Source organism: Rhincodon typus, chromosome 5 (genome assembly GCF_021869965.1).
Source record: "Rhincodon typus isolate 14 chromosome 5, sRhiTyp1.1, whole genome shotgun sequence".
Taxonomy (NCBI): Eukaryota; Metazoa; Chordata; class Chondrichthyes; order Orectolobiformes; family Rhincodontidae; genus Rhincodon; species Rhincodon typus.
The window spans coordinates 91,926,362-91,938,173 of NC_063336.1; the positions used below are offsets into that span (position 1 = coordinate 91,926,362).

Below are 11,812 nucleotides of genomic sequence, written 5' to 3' on the forward strand. Positions count from 1 at the left end.
ATTTTGTGTCAGTTTTTTTATTGTAGAGAAAGAACTGGAGTCGAGAGAATGCAGAGAAATAAACTTTGATGTTTTAAAAACAGCTCCTCTTACAGAGAGGAAGTTCGGGAGGTCTGAGACAATATAAGGATGGCTAAATCTCCAGGATCTGATTTAACGTATCCCAGAAGGTTGCGGTAAATAAGGGAGGAAATTACAAGACCCCGTGCAGAAATATTTGCATCATCTATAACAATGGCTGAGGTGCCTGATGACTGGAGGGTGGCTAATGTTGTACTTTTGTTTAAGGAAGGTGATTAGGAGAAACTGGGGAGCTATACACCTGTGAGTCTAAATTCAGTTGTGGGTAAATTGTTAGAGGTAATGATACAAATAGGATTTATGAATATTTAGAGAGGCAAAAATTGATTAGGGATAATCAACATGGTTTTGTGTGAAGAAAATTGTGGCTCAAAAACTCAATTGAGTTTTTTGAGGAAGTAACCAAAAAGGTTGATGATGGCAGAGCAGCAGACATTGTTTATTTTGATTTCAATAAACAATTTGACAAGGATTTACATGGTAGACCAATTAGTAAAGTTAGGTCACATGGGATTCAGGGTGAGCTTGCCAATTGGATACATGACATAACAAGGTGTCGAGCTGGATGAACACAGCAGGCCAAGCAGCATCAGAGGAGCAGGAAAGTTGATGTTTCGGGCCTGGACCTTTCTTCAGAAATGGGGGAGGGGAAGGAGATTCTGAAATAAATAGGGAGAGAGGGGGAGGCGGATAGAAGATGGATAAAGGAGAAGATAGGTGGAGAGGAGACAGACAGGTCAAAGAGGTGGGGGTGGAGCCAGTAAAGGTGAGTGTAGGTGGGGAGTTAGGGAGGGGATAGGTCAGTCCAGGGAGGATAGACAGGTCAAGGGGTCGGGATGAGGCCAGTAGGTAGGAGATGGGGGTGGGGCCTGAGATAGGAGGAGGGGATAGGTGGGAGGAAGGACAGGTTAGGGAGGCGGGGACAAGCTGGGCTGGTTTTGGGATGCAGTTGGGGGAGGGGAGATTTTGAAGCTTGTGAAGTCCACATTGATACCATTGGGCTGCAGGGTTCCTAAGTGAAATGAGTTGCTGTTCCTACAACCTTTGGGTGGCATCGTTGTGGCACTGCAGGAGGCCCAGAATGGACATGTCGTCTAAGGAATGGGAGGGGGAGTTGAAATGGTTTGCGACTGGGAGGTGCAGTTGTTTAGTGCGAACCAAGCGTAGGTGTTCCGCAAAGCGGTCCCCAAGCCTCTGCTTGGTTTCCCCAGTGTAGAGGAGGCCACATCTGGAACAGCAGATACAGTATACCACACTAGCAGATGTGCAGGTGAACATCTGCTTGATGTGGAAGGTCTTCTTGGGCCCTGGGATGGGGGTGAGGGGGCGAGATCTAGGGGCAGGTATAGCACTTCCTGCGGTTGCATGGAAAAGTGCTGGGTGTGGTGGGGCTGGAGGGGAGTGTAGAGCGGACAAGGGAGTCACGGAGAGAGTGGTCCCTCCGGAAAGCAGATAAGTGTGGGGAGAGAAAAATGTCTTTGGTGGGGTCGGATTGCAGATGGCGGAAGTGTCGGAGGATGATGCATTGGATCCGAAGGTTGGTGGGGTGGTGGGTGAGGACAAGGGAGATTCTGTTTTGGTTGTTATTGCAGGGAGGGGGTGTGAGGAGTTGTGGGAGACACGGTCAAGGGCGTTCTCGACCACTGAGGGGGGGAAGTTGCGGTCCTTGAAAAACGAGGACATCTGAGATGTTCGGGAATGGAATGCCTCATCCTGGGAGTAGATGCGGCAGAGGCGAAGGAATTGGGAATAGGGGATGGCATTTTTGCAGGAAGGTGGGTGGGAGGAGGTGTATTCTAGGTAGCTGTGGGAGTCAGTGGGCTTGAAATGGCTATCCGTTTCCAAGTGGTTGCCAGAGATGGAAACAGAGAGGTCCAGGAAGGAGAGAGAGGTATCAGATGGTCCAGGTGAATTTAAGGTTGGGGTGGAACGTGTTGGTGAAGTGGATGAACTGTTCGAGCTCCTCGTGGGAGCACGAGGCGGCGCCGATACATTCATTGATGTAATGGAGGAAGAGGTGGGGTTTAGGGTCAGCGTAGGTACGGAGGAGGGATTGTTCCATGTAACCTACAAAAACGCAGGCATAGCTTGGGCCCGTGTGGGTACCTATGGCCACCCCCTTTGTCTGTAGGAAGTGGGAGGAATTGAAAGAGAAGCTGTTGAGGGTGAGGACAAGTTCAGCTAAACGGATGAGGGTGTCAGTGGAGGGGGACTGGTCGGGCCTGCGGGACAGGAAGATGCGGAGGGCCTTTAGGCCATCTGTATGGGGAATGCAGGTGTATATGGACTGGATGTCCATGGTAAAGATGAGGTGTTAGGGACCAGGGAATCGGAAGTTTTGGAGGAGGTGGAGGGTGTGGGTGGTGTCACAGACATTGGTGGGTTCTACACCTTGTCATCTCAGATTCTCCAGCATCTGCAGTTCCTACCATCTCTGAAACAACTGGATACATAGTTGGCTTATCTGCAGGAGACAGAGAGTAATAGTGGAGGGTTGTTTTTCTAACTGGAGGCCTGTGACCAGTGGTGTTCCATGGGATCGGTTCTGGGCCCTCTTTTGTTTGACATTTATATAAATGATTTCGATGAGAATATAGAAGGCATGGTTAGTAAGTTTGCAGATCACACCAAAATTGGTGGCATAGTAGAGAGTGAAGAAGATTTTCTAAGATTACAAGGGGATCTTGATCAAATGGGTCAATGGGCTAAAAAATGACAGGTGGAGTTCAATCTGGATAAATGCGAGGTATTGTATTTTGGTACAACACAAGGGTAGGGCTTATACAATTAATGGTAGAGCCTTGGGTAGTGTTGTAGAACAGAGGGACCTAGGGGTACAGGTACATAATTTTTAATGTTTGCGTCACATATAGACAGGATAGTTTAAAAAGGTACTTGGCACACTTGCCTTCATTGCTCAGTCTTTTGAATATAGGAGTTGGGATATTATGTTGAGGTTGTACAGGACATTGAGGAGGCCTCGTCTGGAATACTGTGTCCACCAGTTACAGGAAGGATATTATGAAGCTGGAGAGGGTTCAGAAGAGATTTACCAGGATATTGCCAGGTATGGAAGGTTTGAGTTATAAGGAAAGGCTGGATAGGCTGGGACCTTCGTCATTGGAGCATAGGAGGTTGAGAGGTGACCTGATAGAAGTTTATTAAGTAATGAGAGGTATAAATAGAGTTCATGGTAGTTGCTTTTTACCTAAGGAGGGGAATTTCAAGACTAGGGAGCACATTTTTAAGGTGTGAGGAGAGAGATTTAAAAAAAAGAGAGGCAAATTTTTTACACAGAGGGTGGTCCACATGTGGAATGAATGTCCTAATTGAAGTGCTGGATGCAGGTACAATTACAACGTTTGAAGGACATTTGGATGGATATATGAATAGGAAAGGTTTGGAGGGATATGGGCCAGGAGCAGGAAGGTGGGACTAGTTTAATTTGGGATTATGCCTGGCTTGGTTGAACTGAAGCGTCAGTTTCTGTGCTGTATGACTCTGACTCTGTGTTGGTGGAGAAAGGGTCACAATACACCTTTTATGAACAAGTATGAAGGCTTGATGCAATTGCAATCAAAGCATTAATATAGATTCTCTGAGCTGTTTGCACTCTTTGTAGGCCATGACATTGACAGCCATAGAACAGGGACAGCAGGAGATGTTATCAACACTTCAACCTCCGAAGTCCATCATTGCTCCATTTACAAATTAAAGGGCCATTATGAAGAGACAATACCCACTTCAGATCATGAAGATGTGCAGCAGCTAGATATTGGTATTTGAAAATCTAATTTTATTTTCAAACCTGCTTATTATTTTCAACATAAATTGTAAGCAGAGAAAAGATCAATCTAAAGCAGGTTTTAAACTGTATGTCAAAACCAAACATTTCTCCTGTCCTTGGTTAAATACTTTTTTTGAAAAATAATGATCTTATCTTCATTATGCTGTGTTCAGTTTGTTATTTTTAAATTATTAAATGCAAGAGTGATGAATAATAAAGGACTTCATAGAAGTTGCATTCTGATAGATTAAAATGCTATGTGAAAAATTGTTGGTAGGGATTAGGTAACATAATACATTAGCACACCATTCCTTTACTTCCAGTATCTGATGTTGAATCTCGTCGATTCTGTTAGGATTAAATGCCCCTCACTGGGCTGGATGTAAAGATCTTAATTAGAATAAAACTCAAAACAGAAGAACCTGAAACCTGGACCCAATTCAGTTCCCTCGGCATCTCCAGAAAGCAACATTATCAGCTGCAAGTGCAGCAATGAGCTGATACAAAGACTGCATTCTCAATACTTGCCTGAATGCAACATGGAATTGACCAATGAGCCGTGTTCCAGGAAGCTAGAGAACAGCAAAACTGCTAGCAATTTCCCACAAGAATACCGCCATAAATCTGTAATCGAGATGGTGACGCCACTGGTCACCGTCACTGTCTCAATTTTTATATTTGCGTTTTTTTTGGGGGGTGCGTATCAATGCTGGGGTCTTTTGATGTGTCATTTATATCAGTTTCCACGAATGGTACAGATGCATGAAGGATTGGATATATTTATTTCATTTGCCACTGAGTAGCAGTAACACCAGAGCTTAAACTAATTCGATCTTCTGGCTGTTGATAAATAAATACTTGCACCATGTGGCCATTTGGGTCTCTAGAGTGAAATACTGGATCCATATAAACAAAGAACTCTAAATTTTCAATGTTGTGCTGCTCTTAGACCATGAGAACAAAATGTTGAATTTAGTTTGTTCTAATCATCCATACTCATCTTATTGGGAGGGTAGGGCTGAATGCATGTTCGGCAAGTCCCAATTTCTTCCCTAACTAGTAAGATTATATGCAGCCAAACTGAGGATCTGCATGCTGAGGCTGTGAGATCATCTGTAACCACTGACATCACACTCAGACTTACAAATGACTTCTTTCTTCCACATGTCAAATAGCTGATGAGATCAAGAGCCAAATTATTAAACAATCCCGCCCACCTCCCAACACTCCTAGATACTGTCTCGGGTCATTGCCATATCCTCCATGCTCCGCACACTGCACTGAACTAAGACACAAAAAAGGAGGCAACAAACAGAACATGGAATGAGTGTTAGCATGGCAACTGAGGACGAAGCCCCCAAGCCATGAATAGTAGCTCTGGTGCATTAGACATTAATAAGAGTTTTTTTTTAACTTAGACCCTGAGCTGTCTACTTGAATGATCCTTCTATCAACATGAACCAAAGATAATGACTTAAAACTCCTTCAGAAATCTTTACTTCATCACTTTACAAAGCTGCTGCAATAATGTGCAAATTCATGAAGATACTCTCAGCACAAGCAGTGCAGAAAAAGTTTTGAATAATTTGGATAATGTATGGCCTCAAAGTGATTTAACATGGTGCTTCTCATATGTCCTAATTTAAATGTGACATCTAAACATCTAACCACCAACCCCCTCCTAATTGGTTTCATCAAGTAGATGCCTGCTACCTAGCTAGAGGATTTTGTTAGTAGTCTGCTGCGTTTGTGGTGATCTCAGTCATTCACACAATGGGAGGGTTTTGCAGGTAATGCAACCATTTCAAGACTGCAATGGCTGGCTGCCATTTAACCACCTGCTCAGCTCCTCAGAGGGACGAACAAGACGTGGACGGTGACATTAAGTTATTTAGACTGTATGCCTCCAAACGTAATTGTAAGCATAAAAGCTTGTGTGTGCTATTTAAGACTGGCTTTTCTCATTCATCTAATTCTATCACAGATTTTCTGAATAAACAGCTGCATTTTTTTCTCCCTAAACAGCTTTGTTTAGAAATCTGCAGTTCACAGCTATTTAAAAGGATTTGTGTTTGATGGTACATTTTACTGGTGTGTGGGAAATACAGTCCCCATACTTGCCCACAAACTGAAAGCAGCAAAATTATGAATAAAACAAGATGTCTTCCTTGTTTCTGCATCCCATTGTTTACCTTGAATTAATTGTACCAGTTCAGCTTTCTACAAAGTGCAGCAGCAAGTATTTGACAATAAAGGCCTGCACAAGTCAAAAGGTGTGGTTGTGAACAGAGGAGTTGTTGTCACCACACTGTTGCCCTGTAGTAAGTCCAGGCTGTATATCAGCAACACGGAACACTTGAGAAATGCCACAGCAATGTCTCCATCACATTCTCTGGGTTCAATGGGACAACCATTGAACAAATGCTAGCATCCTCTCAAAGCCAACTCTGCAAGCAGTCAAGCAAAACCTCAGAAACATCAACCACAATGAATGGGATATTGTATCTGAATGGCTGAAAAGAACATCCCCTGCAAGGTCATGTTTCCTCAACTCTTGAATGGCTACTGTTCCAGCTAGGGCAAAGAGAAAACTACAAAGTCATTCTGAATCTCTCCTTGAAGCACGGCAGCACTGACATTAATGGTGGGAAGTGCTTGCTGCAAACCATTCGAAATAGCGACAGATTGTCCACTAACTTGCATCATGCTGAAAGTTCAAATGTCTTAATGATGAGGCAGAGAAGAAAAGGAAGCAAGTCCTTCACTCAGGGTACTGCTACCTTATACAAAATCATTTTCCATATGCCAAAGATCAGTGGGTCAAGAAGCGGTCTATTCGGCTGCAGAAGCACTAGATGCAGCAACTCGCCCTCCCAAGTCAACATCGTCCTAGAATCAAGGTAAAGCTGACCACTCCCAAATAGTGAACCAATAGTAATTCCTAGGCTACTCCTCTTTCTACACAAGACACTTGGCACAGTGTTTTGGAAGTTAATTAAATTGGTTCATACAATAATAACTCAGACAATGTGTGCAAAACATTTCATAATTTATGCCACTGATATGAAAAGTTGAAATAATTAATTCAGGATCAAGACTTATTAGCTAAAAATTTAGAAGCTGGAAAATTGAACTAAGAGGATCACTTAATATGGCTTGGTTTACAATTTCAACAGCACCGAAATTTATTAGTGTATCATTTGCAAGTTTTTCACTTACTCTTTGGGAGTAACAGAAGCAGTGACGCAGCATGTGTGACAGGGGCTGGGTTAGTTCGACCCAGATTTCAGGTCAACATTTATCTTCCTCATTCAAGCTCACAAAAACAGGTTATTCAAACATCACAAGCAGTACAATGTGAAGTGCAAGTCAATACAGTGTGGAGCTGGAGGAACACAGCAGGTCAGGCAGCATCAGAGGAGCAGGAGAGTCGACGTTTCAGGTCGGGACCCTTCGTCGGGACTGATAAGTGCATGAATTTGTTGCTGTGTTTCCTATGTTACAAAAACAATTATTTCCCTTTGCATTCCCTTGACGGTAATGCACTTTGATACATGCTGCAGTTGTAAACTCCAGGATACAAATACAAGTCTTCCTTTCTTTTCTCATCCTATGTTATTGGTGCATTTACTTAACTGTCTATTTGTTATTGTCCACTCCCTTTACACAAACAGGGTTCTATTTCTACAGCAAGTGGAAACTAACACATTGATGTTTGTGTCTCTAACACTGACACTCCATTTTACATTTTTTCCACAGTATATGGGATGAAATGGGATAATTTTAAGAATTCGATTGTGTCTCTGTTGCCATAAAGGACAGCTTTAACATTCTGCAGGAGGAGGAAGAGGGCATACCTGACAGTTTTTCCTGGATCAGCTTCTATAATCCAAGTACAGTGGACGTTGTGATCATACGGTGCTGGGTAGCCAGGAGACAGAATCCTCCCAGCAGTAGCACTTTTGAAGTGGCCTCCACATTCCGCTGAAAAAAAGCAAGAGTTGAAAACAATTTGGTTGTAAATTCTTTGTTGTCACCGACAGCCAATCTTGCTTCACTGAGGCTTAATTTGCCAATGAAACATAGACTGTCAATTAGCATATACAACAAAAACGACCATTTGATACAGCATCTTTAATGTAATTGCACATCTCACGATAATTCACAGAAGCAAAATTAGACACTGTGCCATATTAGGAGATATTCAGAGAGCTGCTTAAATGTTTGCTCAAAGAGGTAGGCTTTAAAGGAGCATGTGAAAAGAAAGTGGGCAACACCCTTTGCACAGTTGTGTGCTGCCTTCAGATAATGCAATTGCAAATGTTTCTCTTCTACTTAAATAAACTTTAATTTTAACATAAGTACATTGCAAAAGATTCCTCCCTTGCAGTGGTGAGCAGTGGCAAACTTTTATATTTAGGTGGGTTCTGGTAACAACTGCGGCTACTCAATTGATAAGCGATGGTCCAGTGGCACATGATTTCCTGAAGAGGAAAGGAATGGATTTTAAATTCGGTTTGTAAATTTCAGGGAAAATTTTGGCGGGGTTGAGTTCAGGTACTATCCAGTTTGCCATTTTAATTAATTATGCTGGCGCTTGGAATCATTCTTCTTCAATTTGCAATTATACAAGAGTACTAGAGGGATATGACCTACAATCAGGGCATAATAGGCATTCATTGGTCTCACTGTAGGTCTCGTTGTCACAAACGGCACAGGTCCGCTCCTCTAATGGCCAATTTTCACATGCAATTTCATCAGTGGTACTGACTGTTCTATGTCACCATGTGGTGCAAACTGCTGTGCTGTTGGGTTTGGTTTGATTACCATGAGTGATGGATTGTATTGAGAAGTTGAGCTGCAGTATTGGATTGTTGTCTCATTGTTTTGCTAATAGTTATCCTTTAAATTGGGGGAGGGAGTTGCCACCAATCCTTCTTTCTATGTTGGCCTAGGGGCTTTCCAGTAATTTGTAGTGAAGGATGTACTATGGATAGGTCTCAGCAGAAGACACATTTATCTTGGGTAACAGGAAAATGTCTACTACATCTTAATAGCTATATACAGGTTACATGATATTACTAATAATATGATGAGTCAAAGACATGATTGTCTTAAATTACAATGCCCCAGAACTTCTCTGAATGTCCCATGCTCTGCTTAGTGGCTGTTTTGGGCAGAATGGGCAGAACTTCACCTTGGCTCAGATTAACCCGATTAATATCTACTACCTTGTGTAACACAACCATCTTCACTTGACATTCAATGGCACTTCCACAATTGAATGCCCTATTATCAATGTTCTCTGGGTCACCAGTGACCAGTGAAATTGAATTGGAGCAGCTCTATAAGGGTCAGTAGCCTGAAAAAAAAGCATCACTGAACTCAAAAAAAAACAAACCTCTGTTTTCTCTACACAAATGCCACCAGACTGGTTAAGTTTCTCCAGCGATTTTTCTGTTTTTGTTTAAGTTTTATATAAATACCCTGGCCACAACAGCAGGTTAAAGGCTGGGAATTCTATGCATAGGAATCCACCCCCACTCCGCCAAACATTCTCTAAAACTATCGACAAGGCAAGAGTCAGGAATATTCCTCATATGCCTGGATGGGTGCAGCTTCAAAAAAACTCTCAAAACTTGATACCATCCAGAACAAATTGACCCCACATGCACTCTCGCTATCACCAATTTATAGTGGCAACGTGCACTGCAGCAACTCATGCAGGCTCTTTTGATAGCATCTTCCAAATCCACAACCTGTAAGTTCCCTTCCCAACCACATCCATCTTGACTTGGAATAAGTTGCTGTTTCTTCATTGTCATTGGGTCAATATTTATCTTCCAAATAACACTGAAAGAATCCAACATCACATGGACTATAAGAGTACAAGCAGGTAGCTCACCACCTTCTTCAGGACTGTTACAGATGAGCAATAAATGCTGGTTGAGCCAGTGATGCTCACACGCCACGAATGATTTAAAAAGTCCAATATCTGCTGAACTTTTCAATAGCTCCTTGTTTCCTGTAATGTCAGTGAGCTTCAGCTAATAAACTGACTCAGGCAGAATCTCTACATAAGACAAAAAGTTCAAATGACGCAAAATCCAGTCCCCATGGATATGCCTTTCTTGAGGACTGGCTGTAGTTCTGGTTGCAGGCACCGCTCCATCCCAATGCGCTGGGACAACAGAGCTGCCAGCCTCTCAGAATGGTAATAATCAGAATCAGTAATATTATTGGTAGGCCATGGTCTGACAGGCTGTCAAAACACCATGTCAATTAGAAGTGTTGGAAATATGGCACCCTGTAAATTCCAACCCACAAAACCTGCAAGTGAAATTTCCAAACTCTCATCTCTTCTTAATTTTACCTATACACGATGGTAAAGGGTTGTTCCATACTCTCCGATCTCCACTCAGGCACGTCAATGTATTGCTTCCATGCAGTGTATATCCTGGGTTGCAACTGTATAAGATCACAGTGTCAGCGAAGTGCCCTCCATCTCGCAGCTTGTAGCCATAATTAGGAGTTCCTGGATCCTCGCACTTCATCAGGTCAAAGCCTGTGAACAAGAAATTTGTAGTTCAAATTAGTTTGCACTGCTCAGTAGAAACATGGAACCATGACAGAAAGAAATTCATCACAACAGATCGATCGTACTACCACCTGTAAAACCATGCCCTATGCATGCTCTACTCTCCCGCGTCTGATGTGACATTTAGGAGCAGTGTCTTATGACCTGTGTCATTTTTTAGTCTGTGATACTTGGCTGTAACCTTCTGTCATCATTAGCTCAAAGCACTATTTCATTCTTCAAAAATTACAGCGACACATCACTCGTGTTCACTATAATTTCCTTGCCACTTAATTCACAGGTAACTGGAATACAAAACAAATTGCTAAGTACACGACCTGGAAATACTGAATGTATCAAGCAGCACAGTAACCGCAGAGAAAATTTCACACATATGCTCGTGCCTACACATGGCATAGCACTTATGTACAACATCTAATAAATTCTTGAACTCTGCAGCTTTAGTATTTTAGTCACAATGGGACTAACCTTAAACATGAACAGACAGAAAAATAATCTAATGTGACTTGGTCTACTGCCCTCACGCTCCGCCAGTTTTTCAGCAACGAGAAAGCTCACACGAGTTACATTATTGACAAGAAGCCAACACCGTTTGTTTCTCACTAAAGCTAATGTTGTAAGTGTCCCTATTTGCCAATCAAAATGATCACTGTGAAACTTGCTGTGAGATATAGTTGAGGCTTTGTTTGGGAAGTTTAGTATTAAGCAAGACTATTGACTTTTATGGATCAATAAGTACGTTGCTACAAATTGTCCAAAACACATTTGGGTAGATTTGAACTTGGGCTTTTAATTGGCAGAGAGAGGTGCAGGGTAACAGTTCTATGTGCCCAATTAAACATGAGAAATCCAAATTATTTTAATAATATGTACTTGATGGTCAGTGCTGAACATTAGAGACTACTGAAGGATAGTTGTTTGCTTGGGTCTGTGCAAATCGCTTCTGTTTTCCTTATTCTTATTATGTGGTCTGTGGATGCAGTTAAAATCTTTCAAATGTTAATGAAAATGAGAATAATAATAATAATAATAATAATAATAATAACAGGTGACACTTATAATGTCATAAAGTCAGGCCTCAGCATTTAGTCTTTTGAACAGGTTCTAAAAAAAAATTAGTCTGTTCTCAAATGACCAAACCTTTGTTCAACAGAAACAGCTAAGGAAACAGTCTTTTGGCAGCATTTGTCTCAGCATCACAGTGCATGCATTCAATCCCAACGAATACCATTAAGATTCATTTTTCTGGAAATGCCTGGATTTTAAGTAAAAACCAAAAGAACTGCGGATGCTGTAAATCAGGAACAAAAACAAAAGTGCTGGAAAAGCTCAGCAGGTCTGGCAGC

General features: G+C 42.1%; 1 protein-coding gene across 1 annotated transcript in view; it reads right to left on the minus strand.

Annotated features, from left to right (window-relative positions):
* LOC109928798 (CUB and sushi domain-containing protein 1-like) overlaps positions 1–11,812 on the minus strand; it is a 2,165,117-nt gene that overhangs the window by 416,552 nt on the left and 1,736,753 nt on the right. The window contains exons 28-29 of the mRNA XM_048597409.1: positions 10,242–10,433; positions 7,726–7,852 (exon numbers count right to left, since the gene is read on the minus strand). Of these exons, the coding sequence (XP_048453366.1) occupies positions 7,726–7,852; positions 10,242–10,433 (319 nt within the window). The remainder of the gene's footprint in view (positions 1–7,725; positions 7,853–10,241; positions 10,434–11,812) is intronic.